We start from the raw sequence: 25,065 nt of genomic DNA, 5'->3' as shown, positions 1-25,065 counted from the left end.
GCCGATCTAATACATATGTTGTGGCCAGTGTTAGATTGTGCTCATTCTGGGAGGGAGTGGCAGAAAATATGTCAGAGAAGTTGGGGCAGACAGTGACTTGCAACTGGTTGGTTGGCTCCCCGGGTTGCCAAAACAGTACCACAGGCTACTGTCAACCTGCATGATTGCCGCTAGGCGGTGTGTTTTGATGAAAATGGACGAGTGCATCCCCCCGGGGCTGAAAGTATGGCTGAAAGATCTGATCTAGTTAAGCGATACGGACAAAGAATATGCAAACCTCTGTGGGCTACAGAATCAACCTAAAAATATTTGGAACCCCTTCACTGCATACTCACTATCCCGTGATAAGACCCCGGATTGACCCCCAGCCTGGGTGGAACACAACAGGACGTCAACATATAGTAGACCGCAGGAGGGTTATGGGAATGCTTGGCCAAGGGGTTGGGGGGCTCAACTGGTGCTTCTGGGATCCCATGCCGGGCAGTGCATGTCTCAATGTTGCTTAATTGACTGACAATATGCTCCATATGGCAATGTTAAAAAAGAAGGTCTACGATGCAATCTCCTGGTACTCAATGTCTATTGAAATGTAGTCATGTATGGCTAATATTGATGAGATGCGAATTGCTCAATAAATAAAAGCATTAAAAAAAAGCAGAATTGGATGTCGAACAAGGATACAGGTTCATAAGGGGGTAACCAAGTATCACGGATTATCGGTTTCCGTGACCTTTAGTGGGTGGACCGTGTGGTCTGACAACTGTGCCTAGACCGAGTAACCCCTACTTGGAAAGAACCAAGGAAAGTCACAATACAGAAACTGTGTTCAATAATAAGTGCTGAAGTGATTGAAGAAAAGAGCAATTTACGTCAACTGTTGAAAAGCCCATAAAGGTTACAAAATTGATTTGGAATCATTATTGAAAGCAGAGAGAGTTGACCCAACTCTGGTTTTGAAGCTGGAAGAGCTGCATTTTTGGGGAAGGGAACCCAGAGACCTTGTGAATTGTGTTGACCTTGGGGAAGGGAACTCCCAAGGCCTTTCGAAACTGTGTTGAACTTGGGCAAGGGAATCCAGAAGCCTTTTCTGGAACTGTTTGAACTTGGGGAAGGGGAATCTGAAAAGCAAGCCAGGAGCTGGAAGAAGTTCAGAACTTCATGTTGGAACACGGTTTCTTTTATTGCGGACATCCCTACACATTCTATATCTCTAGTTGTGAGGGCAAATATAGGTTTTGGAGGACACACGCCGACTTTTGAGTTGAACTTAATGACACAGACTATCCTTGGTTTCTTTAGGTAGGGAAATCCCACCTTAGCATTGGGCAAGTTATGGCTTACTCCATCCTGATATTTAAGAGAAATAAACCATTTTGTAGAAAATTATTGTTGTATGTGTCTTAATTCACGATGCCTTCACAACTCTGTAAAGATCTTATGTTATAGTAATAAGCTGATTGATAAATATTTTCACCAGCACAAACTGTCTGTTGAAATAAGATTGATACATTCTTTTTCTCCCTTTCATTTCTTTTTAGTCTTCTTTATTTGATGATTAGAAGTACATGTGTACATCCAAACGCAACTTTACGATCTCCATTCACTGAAAGGAAAGGTTCAGCAAATTTGGATCCAAAACCCTTTTTTGATCTGGTTTTTACTTCTAATAGCCAAGTTTGAATTAAACAATTGTTTACTTTGAATAATTTTGTATACCGAATTCGACTGCAGGGTTGGGACCGAACCAATCTGTACATGTTACTTTTGTTCCCTTTTGTTGCTTTCATATGCTCTGGAGAGAGGATGGTATCTGTGACTAGCACTGTTGTCCGATTTTGAGAATGTAACAATAAAATGGTAATGTAAAAATAAAATAAATAAAAAAGCTAGCCATGGGAGTTTTCTAACTACTTCCCACCATCTTACTCACAGTCCTTCCAGTTATGTACATCATGTAGCATCAGAAAATAGAACTTTCATCACCCTCATTCCCCTCCAACCTGGCAGACCCTGCTCAATGGGAGCAAACTTTTCAGTTCTCTAATCAAAAGGACATTTAGGCAAGAGGCAATAAACACCCCAAGCACTGACTTCTGCAAGTCGTTAGCCACTGCTAAAACTGTTGCTGCACACCCAACCTGATTGAACGGTGAGTGAGTAATGCAAAGAGCACTCAGCGCAACAACCCACCCATCAACTAAAAGCCTTTATACATTTCCTGCTTCCACATACTCCTAAAGCTAAATAGCCACCGCAGGTCTCAATATTGCACGCCCTAACCTAAGGTCAACAGCTAGCCAGCAATGAACGAGTGCCTAACCAAACAAACTTGCTAACAAAAATATTTACATTGGGGAACCCCCCCGCCACTTCTGATGCATCCCTACTCGAATAGCACTTAGCACTACTGCCTAACCCACATTCGTATAAATCAAAAGAACATATTAATGTAATAACAAACCTTTTCCATTCTACCATCTTGAACCACTTGAGATACCAATGCCTTGTGCCTCTGTATCCCCCTCCATTTCCCTCCAGGAGTCCGGCATTGAAAAGCTTGCTGCTTCGTTATCTCACTATACCACTTCCCCCTCCACCTAATTAAGCGTTGCTCCCAGCACACCCCAAAAAGATCACCTGCAATGCCCCTCAAATCGACGCAATTGCTGGACATCCTCATTTGCCATACACCCATCAACCAGCCTCTACAGAGGTGCCTAATTTTTGATCGTCTGCGGTCCGTCCAGGATCATGAGAAGCATCACTTTCAGCGCCTGTTCCCAGGGTGCTCCAGGTGAGATGGCCTCTTTCCACCTTCATTCTCCAACACACACTTCGCCACCTAGTTCTACATCTCCCGTAAAGTAATTTTTTTTTTTTTTTTAAAGTCTGTCTTGCCATCAGCAAAGATTTGTTAGGTTTGAGGAGAAGAGGAGCATGTATTTCACAGACAGCGACTGCAGTTTCTTTTTCACCTCTTCAAAAGACCTTCTGGCTTTCTGATCTGTGAGAATATGGGTTGTGCTGCTCCAAGGGTTCATTTGCATTTTGTACCTGGCTTATTTCAGGAGAAAGTTGCAGTCTTTATAGTTGAGTACCCTTTCAATGATGGTATGTGGGTGGGGGGGCACCTTTCGGCGGATGCTTAACCAACGCTATATGTCAGGGTAAAAGCATTTCAAGTTGCAAGCTACTAGGCAAGCAAAAAAAATAATAAATAAAGAAATAAAACACGTTCCTCCCCAATTCTCCACATATGCACAGCATTTCTTTTTCGCCAACGGCTAGTGGTGACTATAGATTTTGAGGCCTGCCCTATGTGCTCTTTCAACCACAAAGCACACGATTGGAACCTAGATCCTGTAGTTTTTTTTCAATAAAGGCCTCAGACTTGTGGCCCTGTAGGTAACTGCGCATGCAGCGGCCCTATACATATTCTGCTCTGGTATCCAGTTGTTACCCTGCTCAAGAGAGGTTTAATTTGTTCCGGCATTTAAGTGTTCCCTCTGCTCCAGTCAGCTGTTCTCCAAGTTGCTCACTCTTTCCAACACCCTGTGCAAGTCCTGGTACATCAGCTGCATCTCCGAGAAACTTACCCTATTCTCAGTTGGAGTAGCTCCCTAGAATCCTGTACAGCCGGCAAAAGAAAAGTGGGAAAATTCTCCCCTTCATCTGCCTCGATAGCCTGGGAGCACACAGCATTGGCAGGTCACAAAGAAGACTGTGCTTGCAGCTGCAGGCTAATTTGTCAATTTTGTGCTGCTGAGAATTTGATTTTTCTTCCCCCATGTTCAGAGACTCCCACTGCCCAGCCGTATGGCCCCAATTGGTATCAGTCAGGTAGTCCACGTTTTGGAAGGGATTATCCTCTCAGCACATCGACAATCCACCCACCTAACAGTGGGTTTCAGTCAGATGCTGCAGCACCCTCTAAAAATAACCCATAGAGCTTGCAGGCTCCATGCCTCAGGCACACGGCCACTAAAATAACCCTTTGACGTGCAGGGTCCATGCCTCCAGTGCTCTCCAAACTCCTCACCTCTTCTCTGTCAGAACACCTCTCCTCCAGCATATTTGCCCAGGGGAAAGCCCACCAGTCTAGCTCCATCACTACCCTGTTTGTGCCGGCAGGCAATGCTGGATTTACTTGCAACAGAGTACTTTTAGCCTCTCACTTCTCACCTCCACGCCACCAGCTCCATCAGCACCTCTGTCAAAGTGATGTAAATATGGGGCAAGTAACAAACCCCTGCAACTTTTGTATCCACTGCACCACAGCTGTCCATCAGCTACTAGGGGTGTGTAGGCTGTGTTGTCAGTCAGAAGGACTTCCAGCAAACATCACTGCTGCACTTCACCAAACCAAGTTGTGATGTCCCAGCACCACTCCGCCAGGCCTGGAGTTGGGTGGCTATTGGCCCTCCGGCTACAGCCCCCATGATGGCAGCTCTCCTGTGCAGTGTACCTGTACCACACCACAATCACAAAACTTAGCCTGATCCCAGCAGAACGTGCAGATTGGAACCAATGTAGCCACCCCTCTCTCCCCGGTCTGCAAGATTATAGAAATCCAATACATAGTAAAGACATTGAAGACGTTTTAATTCAGGATTTCCAAGATGGCCACCGCAACTTGAAGACGTGCAGTGGCACGCTCCTGCGACCCTAGACGGTCAACACCAGCCGTCCCAATAATAAATCACCTGATCGGGGCGATTTAGCAGTAAGTGAAAGCCCCACCCCCCCACCCCAACACCTCCGACCCAAAGGGAGGCTCGGGAGACGACCCGGCCGGCGCAAGGAAGCCTGAAAAGGCACGTCAGGATCGAGGGACGCAGCATTTGGCAGGGCGACTGCGACCACACCCCAGAATGAGCTCCCAGGACGAGGACTGCTGCGCTGGTGCAGTGGAGTTGGGTCTGCCACTTAGAGGAGGTGGCAGGCTGGAGATCGCTAAGTAAAGACTGCGTCCCAGCGGTTCCATGTGATAATTCCGCCACAAAAATATCACGATACAAAAATATCGCCATATTTTTGCAGCCAAATTCACAATGAACCCTGCGTGGGACACCACCGCAACCCCCGCATCATTTTTTAATGTGCGGGGGACACCCCCGCAACCCCCGCTCCCACATAATATCCCCAATAAAAATATCGCCTATGGCGTACCTAACAGCCATATTTACGGCGATATTTATGTTGGGGATATTATTACCTGATACGTGGGGTGTGACTGGCAGACTTGAAAACGGCTGCACCTTCAGATTAGCTCTCCTTTGTATTTTGAAGCGGATCAGCGCTCAGCGCTCAGGATCACTGCAAATGGACGAGAGGCTTACTCTGAAGGACGTGATGTAGGAGCGTCTTCTACCCCTCGGGTGAGTGGGTAGCCAAAGCAGGCATATTCTACTTTAATAAGCTGAAAGTAAGGAAATAACAAGGGGCCTGCTCGGCAGCTGAGAATGAAAGTGGCCTTTAAGTAGCAGATAGGAAGACTTCTGGACGCTTTAAGAGCCTACACCCTATGTAATCCCTGGGGACTTGGCCCAAAGTAGAAAGGTGCAATATACTCACTTAGTGTGCAGAGAATTAAAGTTTCATCCTCCAAGGTAAATCGGAGTGCTCTGATACAGCAAAGGCCGGCACTGTGTTCTAGGTATGCAGAAGCACAGCAAATCAAGTGGTGGACAGAAGGGGCATATTTAAAAGCAACCTATACCGAGGGCGAAAAAAGACATACCCGGTCGGGGTCATCTAAAGACTCACAGACTAGAGCAAATCCGTTAAAGCTGTGGGCACTCAACCTGGACACTTCTACCGCAGTAAATGCACCATTATCCCCCTCTCAAGGGGAGCTGGGCAGTGTTGAGTCTGGGATAGCGGCATCTAAGAAGGACTTCAATGTGTCTTTTCAGGAGTTCCAAAACAAAACTTTCAACCTCTTTCCAATAACAGTTTACCAACTTTATTGAGGAAATCAGACATTCGCTCTACGATTTATCTAGGAGAGCGTGTTGATAAAAATGAGCAAGCTATACAGGAACTAACGCAGGAGAGTAAATAAGCGGATTTAGCATTGGAAGATCTCGCAAAGATAACACAACTTGCACATACAGTGTGACGATTTAGGAAATAGATCCCGACGTGCTCATTTCCGTATAAGAAACTTACCGGAAGCTGTAACTGACTGACTTGAAAGACACTGTTACGCATATTTTCACAGACCTAATTCTGGGAGATGAAACGTCAGTGATCTTGCTAGATCACCATAGTAGAACTGGCACGAAAACAACTGACCAGAGGGGGAATCGCCCAAAGACGTCTTGGCAGCATGTTCCTCTGACCCGCAAAAAGAACAGATCCTTAAGAAAGCACAGGAACTGTCCACAATTACTTATAATTTGTCAGAGATACAACTTCTCCAGGACCTCTCGCAGATCACTGCAGAAGCGGCGGGAGATGCAGCCGGTAGTGAGAACACTCCAAGCCAGAGGAATGAAATCTAAGTCGACATTACCTTTCGGCTTTATTTTTTCATTAGAGGGCAGGCAACACAAGATAACATTGAAGGACGGAGGCATGGCCCTTTTACAAATTGATATAATAATGATAGTTTATTTATATAGCTCCTATACATAATGTGTTTCAAAGCGCTTCAAGGCAAGGGAGGCAACAAGGAAAATACAAAATGGCATTCTTACAGGCCATGAACAGTAAGGATGTGAAATTAACTATCGTACTAGGCCTGACAACATTTCAGATAGTGCTCGGGGGTGGAGGGGAAGAGGGAAAAAAACAAGGGGAGGAGGGAGGAGACAGACGAGGTTGCTATCGTACTAGTTCCAGGGACATTTCTGATAAAGTAAGTGCACAAAAAGGAGAAAGGGAGAGGAGGAGAGAGCTGAGAGTAAGCAGTCAAAAAGAGTGGAGAAGCAAGAGGGGAGAGTGAATACAATTGCAGAAGTCCGTATTAACACATAATGTTGCAAGCCTGGATACAAGATGAAGATGGGAACAGCCTTATTCAGGGCCACCATGAGAAAGGGTGATGCACTGAGAATCAATGAAGTCCATAAAGTCAAATCCAGCATTGGCCACAAGACGGTGATGGTGAAACCAGAATGTATCAGGACAGACTCCTACAGTAAGTAGGCTGGAGGGGGATGCTGGGGGTGGGAAGAGGGGAAGGGGGAGCAGGGTAGACGAATCAAACAAAACAGGCAACACCTGTGTGTGAGAAGGAGGGGCACAAGGGAACATCATATGAGGACCAGAGGCAGAGGGGTGGGGATGGCCTGTGGGGATAGAGGGAGTAAATACATGTTGGTGGCATGCTTACCTGCTGTTTGCAGGGGCTCGGGCCCTGGATTCTCCTGGTCCGAACAGGTCCAAACAGGAACTGCCCTTTTCTTTGCCCTTCGCTTCGGACGCCTGGGTGAGAGACGCCATTGATCTAAAAGTTAAGAGCAGGAAGGAAGAGGTAGGGCTAAGCAGGTGGGCAGGGCTTACACCAGGTTCCCAAGATCCACTTGCACGTGCTCCCGATCTGCCCAAGAACTGGTAGGCTCTACGGAGACTAAGAATAGGCGCACAGCCCAACAAGGCAAAGAATGGGAATGGTCCACAGTAGTTTGTTGTGGAAGGAAGGAAAGGGCAAAACTGCAAGATGAGTGGAAATCCAGACTTAGAGGCCCTAGCAACAAACCTCTACCGGAATAGGTGGCTTTTAATCTGGAGTAATGTCTGCAGAGACATCAAGGACGGTTATAAGGAATACCAAGAGATGGGGTCTCTGAGCGCACCATCTTGGAATGCTGGCTGTTCAGGTAACAGATAGAGGTACGAGGTTGCCCCGCATGTTGCCCTGGGGTTGAAGTTGACTCACGGCCGGGGTCTTATACCCGGGGAATGGTTCGTAACCGTGGATCACACCAGGGGACTCTATTCAGGGATGTTGTGGAGGGGACCTATTAGAGGTGGGTGGGGTTAGAGAGAGGGGGCCTGCTGCATGCTGTTTTGGTGGGAGATTGACGAATGTGGCACGTTGCCGCCTCCTGAGGTTAAGTTTCAATTTCTTTGCATCAGTAAATACTGTTCAGGTGCCTCACGCTTAATGTACAGGGCCTGAATACCCCAGCAAAACAAAGGAAGCTAGAAGCACCCTTGAAGAACCACCAAGTGGACTTGGTGGCACTCCAAGAGACTCACATATGCCAAGCAGACAGATTTAAGCTTAGACTGAGACAATACAAAGTGGTGATACAGACAAATGCAGATAGTAAGGTGGCAGGGATGTTATTAGCGGTACGTACAGCTTCACATATTAAGGTCCTTCGTACAAAAACTCATAAGGAGAGGCGATACGTTTTTATGGTAATCTCAATTGGGCATAGGAAAGTGACAGTGGTTTCAATATACGCACCAAACACAGGTCAGGATGGTTTTATAAGATCAACCCTCACACTACTGGAAGCTTTCGGGGAGGCGGAAATAGTACTAATGGGGGACTTCAATATAGCTTGGGATCCGACCCAGGGCCGCAGCGATGTTACTTACTCCGCGAAACTAACGCCATCTAAAACATTTAATGCAAACAAATTTGAGCTCAACTCTGGTTGATGTGTGGCCTGCAATTCACGGACAGGACAGAGGTTACACATTTTATTCTCATGTCCACCGGACCTTTTCTCGAATTGATTATGTCTGGGTTACAAAGCCACTGCTTTGGTTAGTTATGTTAGGATTTCTTAAATAGCGCACTGTCGCCCGAGGGCATCATGGCAGTGGAGAGGAGAAAGAGACCCCAAGCACAAACCATCAGCCTACAGCCACCATAATTAGAAGAAGTGTGTTTTTAGAGCCTTCCTAAAGGCCAAATGATTATGGATATTTTTCAGTTCAGCAGGCAGCTTGTTCCACAGCTGTGCTGCTGCAACAGAAAAGGCACAACCACCAAGCCGAACACGGCAGAAAGATGGAACACACAGCGGGACGGCCGACTCAGATCTCAAGGAATGCCTAGGAAGGTAGCAGAAAAATAATTCTGTGCGCAGATATTCCGCCCCCTGTCCATGCAGAGCATGGTGCAAAATACAGAGTGCCTTAAAATCAATGTGCTGGACCACCGGTAACCAGTGCAAACGACACAGAACCGGGGAGACATGGGCACTATAAGGTAATTCAGTTGCCACCCGGGCTGCAAAGTTCTGGAGGTGCAGCAGGCGGAGGATCAGCCCCTTTGGGCTGTGAAAGATAGAGTGAATTACAATAGTCCAACCGGCTGGCTATCACTGCAACTACAACCAGTGGCCGCAAGGCAGATGGTATGAAATGGAGGACTTGTCTCTAGATTTTCAAATGGAAGAACCCAGACTGGCAGACAGACGATGCTTGGGCGTCCATTGATAAGGTGGGCGTCATGATAACTCCCAAATGTTTAACTTTCATTGCGGGAACAGGAAGAGAGCCAAGAGAAGAGGGCCAGAAAGTCAAAATCCATGGTGAAGGATCGGGAGGAGAACCCACCACCAGCACCTCTGTCTTGTCATCATTCAGCTTTAGCCAGTTAAGGCCCATCCACTCCCCCCACGGCTGTCAGGCACTGATGGAGGCACGACGACACCTCAGTCCGATCAAGATCTAACCGGATCAGGATCTGGGTGTCGTCTGCATACGAATAGCACCTGATGCCTAAGGAGCGGAGGAGGCACACCAAGGCCCAGATGCATATATTAAAGAGAATAGGTGAGAAAGGCGGAACCCTGGGGTACACCGCATGTGAGATAGGAAGGTTTTGAAAGAAAAGGAGAAGGCAAAAGAGACTGAGATCTGTCCGTGAGAAAAGAGGTAAACCAGGCTAGAAGTTGAACAGAGATACCGACTTGGGCCAGGCGGGATAGCAGGGTAGAATGGTCAACCGTGTCAAAGGCTGCTGAGAGATATTATAGTATCAAGCTCCGACACCCCCTGCATCAACCAGTCTGGCCATGTCGTCCTGGACAGAGACCAGGACTCTCTTGGTACCTCTGCCTGGCCGCAAGCCAGACTATGCTGGTTCAAGACAGTCAGATGTTTCAAGGAAGGAAGACAAAAGAGGGGACACCAGTGATTCCAAGAGTTTCATCAGAGCAAGAAGAAGAGAAATAGGTCAGAAATTAGCAGGTACAGAGAAATCCAACAAGGGTTTTTTTCAAGAGTGGAATTACCGTAGCCGCCTTTAACTCCGGTGGGATAAATCCTGTTTGACAGGAGGTATTAATAGCCGCAGTAATCTCCCCCAAGAGTTCAGGGGAAATCTCCTTCAGGACTCTTAATGGCTTCACAACTGTGATACCTTTAAAGCAACACTCCTCTGAGCTCTTATAGCGGAGGTGGCGTATAGACGCAAACAAAGAACAGCCTTAGAAGAGGAACTGGAGTTAGAATTAAAACAAACCATGAAGAAAATGGGGACTAATACTGGTCCTGCTATCCAAAAGGTTATATAGAAGGGTGGCAGGCCAATTAAATTGACTTTGAGCAAAAAAAGCTATATCTTAGACAAAAGTATTATGTTAAAGCCAACAGGGCAGACAGCTTGCTAGCTAGACAATTGCGTAAAAAAATAGCCTCTCAAACAATCCAATCCATGCAGACCCTCTCCGGGGATTTAGTCACGGAAACACCACACAACATATGGCAATTCCACAGCTTTTATTCAGATTTATATTGGTCAGAATGTCTAGATCAAGGAAAACAAGCGGCATATTTAACAGCAATTGACCTTCCCCAAATAACACCTGAAGACCGGGAGAGCCTGGAAGGGGATATAACAGCGAAATAAATACTTAGGGTCATAAATGTCCTGCTCCCGAATAAATCTCCTGGTCTGGATGATTTCACTGCCCAATTCTACAAGATTTTATGGAAAAAAAAGCATTGACCCAGAACTTAGTAAATTTGTACAACACATTAGTTAGCTATGGGCATATTTCCTCTACAATGGAAGAGGCAAAAATAGTTATTTTTCCAAAACCCAGGAAAGACCCTACTAAATGTGGCTCTTACCGCCCTTATAAATGTCGATGCAAAAATATTTTCAAAAATGTTGGCGGACAGGCTGGATTCTCTGCTTCCCGCAATTATACATCCAGATCAAGCTGGTTTCATAAAAGCAAAGGCAGAACCATGATAATATCAGAAGAACTTGTCACATTTTGGAAAAAGCAGGGAAAACGGGCACACCCGTGGCTTTACTATCCCCGGATGGCAAAAAAGCTTTTAAGCGGGTGCAGTGGGGTTTTCTATTCTTAACACTAATAAAGATGGGATTTGGCCCAAAGTTTTTGGAAAAAAATTCAAGTAAACTATAAAAAGCCGATTGCCCGCCTACTAATAAATGGACCGCTTTTATACGCCATATGTCTGGAACCGTTCTTAGCTAAAATACGCCATATGAATGCTATATCTGGGATAAGCTTTGGGGCGATTCGCACAAAATCATGGCATATGCAGAATATATGTTGTTGTTTGTAACAGACCCGGTAAGATCTCTCGCTTCAATCGAACGCGAACTTAAAAACTATGGGGCGGTGGCAGGATTAAAAATCAATCATGCCAAATCTGAAATACTTTATCCCTCTCTGCCTGCTGAGGAAGTACAGCAACTGCGCATGTAAACATAATTTGGCTGGGCACAAGATAGCATTACATTTCTGGGTGTATTTGTACCTCCAGAATTATGAAGGATGTACAAAGTCAATTACCCTCCACTGTTGAAAGTAATAGCAGGTCAACTAGGAACATTGGGCCCATTGACTATTTCATGGCTTAGTCGCATCAATACAATAAAAATGGTAATACTTCCTAAAATGCTCTATCTGTTCCAGGCTCTCCCACTTCGTATTCCTGCCCCCTACTTTAAAAGGTTACAGAGAATGATATCTACTTTTGTCTAGAATAATAAATCCCCGTGGGTTGCGTATGATGTTTTAACTACACCTACGATCAAGGGAGGGTTAGGTCTCCCTAATATGAAAAAGTTCCATCAAGCGTCACAACTCAGTATGGTAAAAGTCTGGTGGGAGACAAAAAAAAAAATTAAAAAAAATAAATTGGAGAAAAGATGGGTGCAAATGGATCGGGCAATGGGAGGACCGCAATAAGGTGACAACCTTTGGCTCGCCAAATGGGATCGCATCGCACAATATTCACAAGAGTTTGATCACAAGCCGATTCGAGGAACAGTGGGACATAGCGGGAAAAAAATACCTAACATTTCCTTCACCTTGTACGCCGCAAATCCATAATCCTCAATTTACCCCGTGCCGGGATCGAAGGGCATTTAGTAAATGGAAACATGCAGGATGCACGAAATTGCGAGACATGTTTTAAGGCACTGAAGTCAAGCCCTTCAATCAATGCAAAACAGAATTAGGACTAAACAAAATCAGCCCGCTTTCAGCATTTCCAGGTTCGCCACTGGATATTGCCCCCCTTCCTCGCCCCCCGCATAACCAAGCGGCGACAAGAGGACTTACACGTTTTGAAAAATGTGTTAACTCTAACCCAGGGACCAAGGCTTTAATCTCGAATTTATATAAAATTATGGCAGAGGTTCCTCACGCTATTTGTCTCAGTTATGGGGGAACATATGTCGCAAACTGAATGGGAGGCGCTTTGGTCAGATATTGGTAAAAAGAAATTTGGTCATAAATGCTGGAAAAAAAATATTCCCAAATTCACCCGCTCAATTCAAGTGAGGAAATTTTGGTATAAGCCGTTAGTCCAATTGCACTATACGACGGCTCGGCTACATGAAACGAGACCAACTATCTCAGCGCAGTGCTGGGGCAATGTGGTTTTACTGGGAATTGGGGACATATCTGCTGGAGTTGTCCGAAATTGCGGGGATATTGGGCAGAAGTTAGGAACACGCTGGCACTGAAACCCAGTTCTCTGAAGTCTAGACTTTTGTTGATTTCTTGAGGCAAAAATTAGAAAAAGCTTGAAACAGATGTGTAAAATGTATGCAATACTCCAATTGGCTGCGTTATTGGGTATAGCACAAAAGTGGAAATCTAAGGACTCTCCGCACTTAGCTGAATGGATATACAGGGTTTGGAACTATGTCGCGCTTGAATAGATCACATACAATATCCAAGGGGATCAGTCAAAATGTTCGCAAGACTGGGCGGAAGTACTGAAATTCTTACTATAATATCCACCACTGCCCTCAGCAGCTTCAAATTCAGGTCATTCACTGACTAAGTTTGTTTAAGATTACTATTTCCTTGTAATGTACTATGCAGGGACAATGGGGGGGGGGGGGCGGCAGGGATTTCTCCTGTATTCGACGGGGGGGCGGGCAAAAGTACTGTTTGTTATTAAGAAATGCCAATAAAAAAAGACATTGAAGGCATGCATATGAAACAAATGTGGGCTGCTTCATAAAAAGTAAAATATAGTAGCTTATTAAAGGAGGGTTAAAGAACTGGAATACGCCGTATCTTGTGATCTCCATTATAGTGAGCCATATAGTCCAAAACGGGTGGCCATCCAGTCCAAAAACCAGACTGACTTATCGGGTTTTGGGTCTATCATCAGGCTTTCTGTTGCCATAACCTGCCAGAGTTTAGACAGCCATTTATTTGAAAAAGGGGACTCTTTTCTTTCGGCTGTCTGCCTCAAATGTTAATTTGACCTGAATTAAAATGAGAATACTAATCAACAGGTTTATCCAGGACCACCATTCCCGGATTCCAGGGGAAATCCATACCCACCATACCCACCACACACCCCACTCACTTTTGCCAGAAAGAGCGTAGCAGTGGATATGACCAACATATGGAGCAATAATCCCCTTTGTAACCATTCTCTCCACATGCCGGGGACTGCACTGCATAGGTTATGTAATCTGACTAGTGTTGTGCACCAGCAGTGAATTAACTTGTATGGCAACTCCCTGTTTTGTACACATGCAGAGAAGGTCTTAACCCTGTACCATACTCCCGAGTTCCAACCACTCTATGTCCCCAGCTCCTCATCACACTTCAGATGATAATTCCATCTGGGTTATGGTCTGGCCAATTGCAGGACTCAACTGTAATTACTCCCATCTACCTGCTTCGGGTATCTCATAATCCTCTTTAGGTTTCTGTTTGACTGTATTAATCTATTGGTGAATAGGTCCAAGAGGCATAGGCAGTCTTCCAATGTCCAAATTGTGAAACTTCCCTTTTTGGTTCCTGGAGAGAAAATCGGGATTCCCAGAAAGTGTTATTTATGGAGAGGGGAATGTAGGGAGCAACTGAACCCCAGACTTCCACAGCCAACCTAATTACTAGACTAATATATGTCTAATGCCTATGCCATTTAGTTAACAAAACACTATCCCACAGAAAATACAGCATCTTCTCCCCTCCCACTCCCCCCCCCCCCAAGTCAAATAAACACTGTATGGGTTAGAGTGCAGGCAAAGCCTGAAACAAATAGTTACAGGAGTATATTCTTCTTAAGTATGTTGAGCCTGCCAAACCACAAAAGCAATAGTTTTCCCAGTCTCATAACTGCTTTGAGAGATGTTACCATGGGCGGGTAATTAAGTCTATATAAATCCTCCAACCAAGCCGGTATCTAAACACCCACCTGCATTAAAGAAGACTTGGCCCATGCAAATCCCACTGTCTCACAAGTCATCCTGTGGTCCTCTCCTCTCAAGTATCCAGGCCTAGAAGTTGGAATGTGCTTGCATTAGCCTTAAATTCTGAAACTGTAGTAAAATGCTCAATTTTTGAAGGTCCAATAGAGAGGCCGGAGGGCTTGAGAGAGGGGGTATAAAACATTGTTGTCAAAAATTGCCAGTTTGTAGGTCAGTTCTCCCAAAACATGATCCCATGTATGGCTGCAATGGCTCTTACATTCTTTGCAAATAATTTGATCAAGAGAATAAATAATAGGGGAAAGTGGGCAACTCCTTTATCATCCGCTGGATAGAAAGGACCTCGACACATGCACCCATTCTCTATTGCTTTAGTAATTGCATGCCATCATTCCCCAGGATTATATATCCCAAACACCATATTCACTGAAGGTAGAATTCACAAAGGACTAGACTAGTTCACCCTGTCAAAAGCTTTTGCCACATCCATTTTAAAAAGGGTGGCTGGACCTGCAGAAAACCTAGTTATCTTGTCCCTCCAGAAGGTGGATCACCTTCCTTACACTGCCATATGTTTGGACATACGCAAATCCGACCTGCTCCCAGTGAACAATGAAAAGTACTATCTGTTGAAGACAGGTTAAATATTTTAACGATCTTGTGGCATATCAGAAGGAGGAGTCAGACTTGAGGGCTTCATTCCAAGGGTGTTTATTTAAATTCAATGGAAAAATGCCTATATGTCCCTATTGCTAACATGGTTTTTCATGTCTATAAATTAAACTAAAGGTGCTTGTTGTATGTCAAAACAAAAATGAGCCCTCAGTCCAAAAACCTATTTGCTATCTAGCCCGACCACTTCAATAACATTTTTAAAAGAAATAAGCCAGAACAATAGCCTGTTAGTTCAGGCTTCGTCCGGCCAATTATTCTTGGATATCTCCTGGGGTATTGGTCGCAGTTAGAAACAATGTTCTTCGCTACTCACTAGAGAAAGGTTTCCAGCTCTCTCTTTAGGCTCCTCATTTCCTTTTCACCAGTTGTATGTCTTGTACAGACTCATTTACCCCTCCAAGCTCCCTTCTTCTCATAGGTTGAAAAGTGTCATTTAATTCTCTGTGGCTCTCCAGACCCCTCTGGCTCTCTGGTTTGTTGAACGTTTGTGGTTGTGTCTTCGGCCTCTGCCATTCTTCCCAATTCGGAATTTTAGGGCTCCCATAACCCTCCTCGTCATTTCTCTCTTATTGCTTTGTTTCTCGTTTCTTGTTCCTCCCTCCACCCTGGGCAACCCTGGTACCTTTTCTGTCGTCGGGTATGCCCCAGTAGATTGGCGTCTCAGCAGGGAGGTGGCCGTTTGCCCCTCCTTTCGGCTTCATAGTCAGATTTGCTTCCTGTATCGTGCCTGTCGCGGCACACTCAGTGGTCCTTGCCCTTCGAGCGGAGGATTCGTTCCTCCATTGTCTGCTGGTCTCAGCATCTGTTTGTGGGTCCCAGGTCCATCACGGCTGCAGCATGGTCAGCCCACCAGGTAAGACGGTCTTCCTTCCGTCTCAGAAGCATCGCCCTTCCGGCATCTCTCCCTCGTCTCTTGGTTCCTCCACGCCACTGCTAGCTCCACTGTGTAGTGTGGCAACACCCCTCCGGAATGTTCTCACGTCAGAGGCTTGCCTCTGCATACGATTCTTCTCTCAGCATTCAAGGTTCCTCATCTATTTTCACTGTCATACTTAAAAGGGGCATGTTGTTCTCCATCAGCTGCTGAGTTTGTGAAGACTTCAGCATTACAGCATTACCTTGATCCAACCTTAAGGAACTAATGTTAGTGTGGTTTCAATGAGGATCAACTGAAACAACACCAGTCCTTTCTATTCCTATATAGGCACCCAGGGTATTCATATTAGAGAGTTCCGGGCAGGTATGGGTGTCCATGTACCCTAGAAGGGAGTTTGCTGAGCGGGCTCACCTCCTTAGCTTCAAAAGGGGTGGTCAGGGGCATTATTTGCCTTCAAAGAAGATCTAGTACGGATTACTTCCACCTTCATTTGTACTGCATGTTATGACTACATTACGCACACAGAGAACTACTTAATCGGTTCCCCTTATATAGAATAAGCAAAGCTCAGACACCACAAGTAACCTGAACATTTGAAGATCCTCCAATAAAAATACCTCATCATCACTACCTAGTGATTTCACAAAAATACAGGACCTCTTAGTAAACACAATTTTACTGTTAATTTTTGTGAAAAATTATATGATGAAAACCACCACCTCAGCGTTTGGGCCACTTCTCACCAACAGTGGTCAGTGCAACTGGTTTTGTCTATTTTTCTTTTACATGCTTGGTTAGGATTGGTTAATGTTTGGTGAAAGTCATAAGCCTTGATATCTGGATGTTTTGTGAATTTTGGTTTCTAACTTTGACTATGAACTAAGCACAGCAAAAGCTTTGCTAGCCAACACAACTGAGGGTCCTCGATAACAAATCAGCCAAGTAACAGATTATTGTCACTCTGGATGGGAGAGTTCCAAGGAACAGCAAAACATCTTGATAAAAAGCATCTGGGTCGCTGCTCCACTTACAGAAACACCACCCGGAATAATGGCTATCTAGACTTTTGCACTTTATTATCAGTTATTTTATGATTAAGAATAATTCTATTAACCCCATTTTCCACGCTGCAGAGCACAATTTAACAATTAAAGCATTCAGAACAAGTATGTCACACTGGAAGCTCTGTAAAGATAGTGCCAAGATTGTAACAAGCACGTTCTCAGCAGTATGGGGATTAAGGGCGATGACAAGTGTGGTTATTTTAGCTATGCAGCAAAATGCGCTTGCTGTCCATCTCTTAATTGTGTTACTGTACAACAAAAACATATACAATAAACAAATGTTGAGAAAAAAACCAGATAATTTCAGAAAATAATCACAATACAAATGTTTTCTATTAGCTATTGACATCATTGATTCTTGTACTCTTACTCCATAACTTCCTTAACTCTGGTGTGAAATTCATCTTAGCGGTACCACTTGTCCAGTGCATTTTGAACAGCAAAAGAGCATTTAAAAGCAGAACTTAGAATTGATGTGCAGTGGCAGACTTCCGCCGGGTTCCGCCTCCTGAAGATTCACTGGTTAGTCCTTTTACATCCACCCAGGCAGGCACATGACAAATGACTAGTTGCAGTGGAGAGGGATGTAGGTCTACAAGAATCACATAATTACTCCTACATACCATTCCCTTTCATCCATACTCATGGAGGATAAACGATTCCTAAACAAAGGGGTTATATGTGATTTTACTGAAGCAAATGTCAGAGTGGTACATTTCACTGCAACCAAAATGCCTAAAAAACACTTAATTATTTTTTTTTTTTATTTAAGTTGGGGGGGTCCCAGTATTATGGTTGCAGTGAAATGTACCACTCTGAAATTTGCTTCGGTAAATTGACTGGGTAGCGAGAAAGGTAGGTGACAGCAGCAAATCCTGATCTGGGCGAAATATTTTTCAGGGAAATGTAAGCTGACTGGAAAGCACCTCTAGAAGTCAAGTCCAGTGATCAATGCTTGGAGACAGCCAGGGTGTGTGTGCCAATCTGCTACTTTATACATGCTTTTCAGTGTAATTTGCCTCTGAAATGTGAGTTCTGACCTCAAGAGCGCTTCGGAGAGAGAATTCCATAACTGAAGTAAAATTCCAGAATGGAAGAGACAAACCAACAGGCTATGAAAATCTACTTGCTTGGGTCAGAGCCAATGCAGGTAATAACCCGTCAGGAGACCAAATTGTCTTAGTTTGATTCTGGTACAATTTCAAGGCCCTTTGGACCTCCACATTTCCCAGGACAATTTCTTTGTCGAAAGGAGAGTTCGGGAAGGTGCAAACAGTGTAATTCTTCTAAATTAGTACACAGATGCTGTGCCCTTGTCAGTGAATGTGCAGGTCATACCCCTTCAGTTTTCAAACTTTTCGTCTCCAAACGCAACAGAAGAACAAGGCTTACCACAGCACAATATATTCACACCATGATCACCAAGCCAACATGCTTGAAATTGCCTCTTTGAATTTGTGAATGCATTGAGTAGCTGATCTATACCAGAGTTAAAATGTGGTCATGAGATTTACGGTCACAAACTCAACGATGTTCTCAATGGAATGTTCTACATTGTTCTTTACCCACGTCGCATTACTTATTTGTTTTAATAATCACAACTTGTATGTTTTAATGCTTAAAAGACACATTTTGAAATAAGAGTGAAACGTACCAACCTCTTTGTCTAGGGCTGAGCTGCCTTCTTCCTGCTGCTCTGTCAGTGATGTTGTTCGACTCCTGTTTCCGCTAGGTGGAAGACCCTATTTCACATAAGAAATATGAAATACAAATCAGCAAGGGCAGGCACTCTTATTCATCCATATGCAGAAAGCCAGCATAACACAACCATTCATGCTGAAACAAATCTAGCAATAATACATTTAAAAACGTTAAATTACACCAAACGATCTAGTTTGTCCTTTAAACCATTTCCCATAATTTTTGCATCCTACTCTCCTCTACTGAATGTCCGTCAGTCTCTGTGTGGGTAAACCGTAAAGGCAAGTTACGTTGGAGGTCACCATACTGTGGGTTAAAATGGATTTCTAAACTCTGGCCTCGTGGACAGATTCTTAGGAGGCCCCCTTGTTAGATATACAGGGGAAACTTCTCGGAAGATAGCCAGACCAATTCACGGTAGCTTGGACAGCAGCAGTCAAGACTAAATCTCAGGAGGAGTGAGGGTGATTAGGGCTCTCCAATGAGCACACAAAGTGAAACACCCAGAATTGCAATTAAACAGTAGCATACGAAAATATACTATTTATTATAGGCCCAATAACAACACAGATGAATACTAAAATGCAACAGTAAAACACTAGGTAATATATACACGCACTGGAGTCATTGCGAGAAAGTTAGTACACCAATACCTGCAAAGGAAAAGGGTGAATAACTTTTATAGCACTGACAGTCTTCAGAGATGGCAACTCTACAAGTCCAGCCCTAAAATGAATGGAGCCTTGTGCACAATGTTCAATGTGCGTGTAAAAGCATGCAGTCGTGCGTAAAGTTCACAAAGTACTTCATAGGGAGCAGGGTAAAGTTAGGGGAAGAATTCTGAAGGGGTAAAACGGATTCCAAAAGTCAGGTGAGGATCTGCTACGATGAACAAAGCTGTTCCTGACTTTCAGAGGGCTTTAAAAAGCAAATATTACCCAAGTCAAAGAGAAGGCCAAAAATAACCTTCAATGCATAATGCGTTTGGATGAGCAAAGGGCCAGCGGTAAGTGGCTTTACTACTCATCGCGCGTAGCTCGGTTTTGGTCCAGACTTGGCAGGTCTAGAGGTAGTCGTCGGAGATACGGTTTCCTGCCCTCTGTTCAGCTTCCGGATGCACAGGCGCTGCAGTGTGAATACAGGTCCGGTATGGGACAGGAGCAGTCACTCTTGATTCGGATGAAGAACAAAGAAAACACTGATGCAGCAGGTCTCAGGTCTCTTTAAGGAACGCAAGAAAACCGCCTTCAGCGACTGTCACACAGCGACGCAGAGGCACCCAACTCTCACGGTATGACACAACCTCCTATCTCGTGGCCCAAAGGTGCTGGGACAACGGAATTCGGCAAGAGGGTGCTTTGCCGGATAAAGCTGGAATTCCCCAAAGTCCCGGGTCAAAACGTTGACGTACCTGTGCGGCAACCAAGGATTAAGGTGGACAGTCCACTGGATGGCGCAGGGACACTTCCGAACAGGCTGACTTGCAGGGGTACCAGGAGACGTTGCGAGTGATTGGTCCCACCACTTCAAGGGTTCGAAGCACCTTCACAGGTCTTCTGAGATCAAGGGCAAAGCAGGGCTCTAACCAGGACAACAACGGGATTCAGGTGCCAGCCCCCTTTAGGTGCGTCTCATGATCGTCCTTTGTTTTGCTCGGCTCCTCAGAATACTTGGTTCCTTCTGCAGGTCGGTTCTGACCTGTTGCTGATCTGCTGGCACAAATGCATGACCCCCTCCTTATAGCCACAGTCAGGAGAGCGCTCGCACCCAGTCCACCAATGGCAAGATCTGCTCAAATCATGCACACCAGCAGTGGTCCAATCAGGGACCACTGGGGTTCTCGTGCACACCAGACACTGGCACCATTAGTGTGGATTGGGACCAGACAGTCCAAGCCCATTTCCTAGGTACCTACACATGTGACCTACAGGGTCCTGCGAAAGAAGCAGCTTTCGTGGGCAAATGCATGCCCAAATAAGGAAATCCTGGCCGTGGAAAGGCAGGGGGAAGGCCAAGGGATAAAATGGCCAAAGGAACAAACAAAAGACCTTGTGTCACAGCCATGTTAGAGACTAGCCACAGTCATGAGCCAAATGTAGTAAACATGGTATGGCTCGATAAAGTGTTACACAACTACGAGTCTGTTCCAAGGCACATTGTACAATCACCAACAATTCCTTCGAAGGTGTCTAGGGCCACAAAACACACTAGCCCCATTGCGCAGTACTGTAAGGTACTTTGCGCAATGATAAAATGTTAACGAGTGGCAACAAAGTTGAAAGACTAAGAGAAACAAAGTTTCTCGGTACTGACAGCCTGAAGGATGTGCCAGTTGCCCCATAACAATGAGTGAAAGCCCATGGAGTATAACTGAAGGCTATACTCCACTGTAAAAAGTTAGGTCAGGAAACAAAAACAGATGCAATATGTTTGGGGATCCATGGACTATGGAGGAAAAGTTGCTTCAGAGAAATCTTTTCCAACACTGTGTTTATTCTTTTATAGTTCCAGAAGTGTCCCCTCGAGCTGGCCTACCTGGGTGGTGGGAGCCAGTCGGTCCATCCATCCACAATAACCTACTTCATTATATGTAACTGAACATGAATAAATGGAAACTACACTGACCCGATTACTCAATCCTACTTGTGAACCTGCATACTACAAATTGGCGCAAAGTCGCTCTCCAGTTGGCCAGGAGACATAACTGGCCCAATGGTGAGCTGTGGAGAGGCAAGGAGCCAGCAGCCGGGCCCATTACCCACCATCCTTCCCCAGTACACTAATCCACCCAGGGAAACCTCGAGGAGGCCAGGTAGAGTGGACATAATTTCTATATTAGTTTCCAGTTTGGGAACTGCAAGTCGGCATGGGACTTCTTTGATAGCCTAGCTGTTGTGGCAGTATGAGGCCCTGCAATGTCAATTGGCCAACGGAAACCATACCCCGGGCAGTTCGAATAATGCACCCAGTACCATCAATTGACGCAGTTTTGTTGGTGTTGGCTGCATTGCAGGTGTGGGGTGCACCAAATAGGGCATGGTACTTTCATGTGTTGCCAACGTCTAATAGTGGGAAAGGAAAAGAGGGCAGTGTGGGTCAGATGGCACTATAGTGCTGCTCCGCGCATGTGCATATGTGCACTATAAGAGGGCTGGAAATAACTTCCACATTGAACCTGTTGGGGCCGGTGAGATCAGCGACTGCAGCTATATGCTTAATTGTGCTAGAGCGATGTACGAACTTCAGAAGGAAAATTGAAGATGTCAGGGTCAACTACAGAAGGTAAAGTGATGACATCAGGGGCAATGACATGCATTAGAGCACCCAACGTTTACATCCCAACATCACTGAGTGGGTGGATGCTTGATGATGGCATTGATTTCTGCAGAAGCCAAACACGAGGAATGTTGAACCTCATGACATTGGAAGAGTCTACCAGAGCTGTGGTGTTGTTCCGTAATATCAAATCAATTGTCCTGGAAGCAGCAGGTGGCAGAGTGCAACAGAGCCCCTGGGCAGTTACTTGAAATGCAACAACAAAAGGCTGAAATGTCACGAAACCACTTCGAGTTTAAGTTTATGACTGCTCAATAGAAGCCACTGTGTATTGCTCACCATACGTAAAGAGAAATAATGTACAGGGCAAACTTCATAAGACCAAAAGGTTGACTGTGTTGAGTGATGGTACCCGTTCTGAATCCTCTTCCAGATAGATGGAGTTCAGCATCAATTCGCATCTCTCAGGGCGGCCGTGGACACCTTGAAGATCCTGGAGGCAGACATACATTCGCCGGAGGAGCAAACTCTGGAGTCTTCCACAGCACCATGGTCTCTAGTACGCTCCAGGAAGAATAGGAGGCGCGATCACATGAGGCCTTCAATAGATTAACGGGAAAGGAGTGCAAACATTGAGGCTCCCGACCGAGTAGATGTGATGGGAATGTGGGTGACCCCCCGGACAGGATGGAGTTGTTGGACATATGGAAATGGTTCAGTGTTCCGGAGTTGCATTACAGGTTTACTATGGTGGTGGTTGAGGCGGTGTTATGCCGTGCAGTGGGCTTTCTTTACAATTGCAGGGGCATCAGGAGGACATGTCATCACAGGTTGTTTGGGGAGTGGCGTGAGGGGGGCCTGCTCTGGATTATTGTAGGGTCCAGGGACCTGCTAGGGTGGGGATAATCCACAGGAGGGAGGAGAGTTCCCTTGTATACTGGGATGGCGGGCTTCGAAATTGTGTCCATAAATGTCCAGGGGTTGAACTCACCTAGGAAGCGGAAGAGTGTACTTTCCAAGCTGGTAGACTTGCAGGCTTTTATTGCCCTCCTTCAGGAGACCCACATCTTGCAGCGTGACTGGCCAAGATTGTAGTCTCGCTGGTTCCCACACCAGTATTTCGCCTCTTCATCTCTAAAGAAAGCGGTGGTTGCAATCCTTATTGGCAAATCTCTGCACTTTGAACAGGGGAGAGTGGGGAAGGATGCCCAGGGCAGGTATATTGGGTTGACCCTTCGGGTAGCAGGAAAAGATCTTACTGTGGTGTCGGACCCAACCAACAACAGGGTCAGTTCTACTTTCAAATGTTCCTAGGGGGGGGATTTAGTGCTAGGTGGCGATTTTAATGTGGTGTTGGACGGGACAAGGGTTAGGTCCGGCCCCGGGACTCCAGCTGAAGCTTTTATGGTGGACCCTCTTAAACAGGCTATTACCGATTTACACCTGGTCAATGTGTGGCTCCATTTACATCCTCACCTTTGTGACTATTCCCACTTCTCGCATGTTCACTGTTCCTATTCCAGGATTGTTTATTTTCTGGCATCCCAGCTCTTACTAGCGGGGATCACTTCTACGACCAAAGATATGACATTGGTTTCGATCACTCTCCCATCACTGTGCAACTTGGGGGATATGGCCTGGGGGCTAAGCAGTCCGCGGTGTGGAAATTGAATGATTCAATATTAGCGGACCCGGCTATGTGCTCCACTGTTTCGGAGAGGATTGCGCAGTATTTTCCAGAAAATCTCACAGGTGAGGTCCCGATATCAGGGGTATGGGAGGCTTTCAAACCCACACTGAAGGGGGGAATTGATTAGCATTGCCTCAGCCTGGAAAAAGATACTCTCAGCTCAGCGGAGCAGAGGAGTGTGTACAAGAGTGGGAAGCTCAGTATAAGCGAGATGGGGCTAGAAAGACCGACAGCTTCAGGTAATGAGAGCGGAGTTGAAGGCCTTATGGTCTGATGATATCTCGCACAAGTTGCTTCGCACAAAACATTTCTACTTTAGCAAGTCCAATAAGGCCTCACAGCTCCTGGCCTATAAATTGCATGGCCAGAAATCCAGCACGGCAATTAGGGAGTTACGAGATGAGGGGGGCATAGTCCGTCAGACTGAACCAGAGAAAATGCTAATACTGTTGCCGTATTACGCTAGTCTGTTTGTGGCGGACTTACCCACAACTAGAATTCAATACAGGTTTTGCAGCCACACTGCGCATAGACACTGATTAAGACCAAATTGGTATAGTGATTTTTAATTGACACTGAGGTAGCCTAACACGTGTTTCGGGCACTTGCCCTTCCACTGAGGCTGAGGTCAGGTGTAGTTCAATTGAGAACCAAGTTAAAGGTAAGTGGTTTGTAATTGATTTCTCATGGGCTCCACTGTCACTTGCAGTTGCAACGACTAAATAATGAAGCGTTTCCAATTTTTGAATGGAAAGAGTTGGGGTGAGAATCTAATAGGATCCAGCGTTTCGTATATAGGGTTCCCAAATCAACCTGGTTGGTTCATGGTAATAACCCTAGAGGAAATATCAGTCATGATTGCAGTCAGTTTCATTATGGGTTTTATTAGTGTTCAAGGTGCTTTGAACACTAATACAAACCCACAATGAAACTGACTGCAAGGTGCCTTGAACACTAATAAAAACCCACAATTAAACTGACTGCAATCCAAGGGAAACAGTAAATATAAATGTCTGCAATACATTAGTTCATTCAACCAATGATCGCATGATAAAATGTGAGTTGGCGAGCGTAGTGCTTCCATTTCAGAAAAAGCACACTAGTATAAAATGGACATGTTCAAAAAGGAAGGTTAAAGCAAAAC

The 25,065-nt window shown here is 45.3% G+C and overlaps 1 protein-coding gene across 3 annotated transcripts in view; it reads right to left on the bottom strand.

Moving 5' to 3' along the window:
* The window catches only part of GOLGA4 (golgin A4), a 2,156,782-nt gene that overhangs the window by 1,953,475 nt on the left and 178,242 nt on the right, over positions 1-25,065 (bottom strand). For all 3 annotated transcript variants that reach the window (XM_069613207.1, XM_069613208.1, XM_069613209.1), the window contains exon 2: positions 18,913-18,996. In XM_069613207.1, coding sequence (XP_069469308.1) covers positions 18,913-18,996 — 84 coding nt within the window. The remainder of the gene's footprint in view (positions 1-18,912; positions 18,997-25,065) is intronic.

Source organism: Ambystoma mexicanum, chromosome 5p, assembly GCF_040938575.1.
Source record: "Ambystoma mexicanum isolate Mex_15411 chromosome 5p, UKY_AmexF1_1, whole genome shotgun sequence".
NCBI lineage: Eukaryota > Metazoa > Chordata > Amphibia > Caudata > Ambystomatidae > Ambystoma > Ambystoma mexicanum.
Note: the sequence above shows the minus strand (reverse complement) of the source record. Positions and strands in the feature narration are given on the sequence as shown.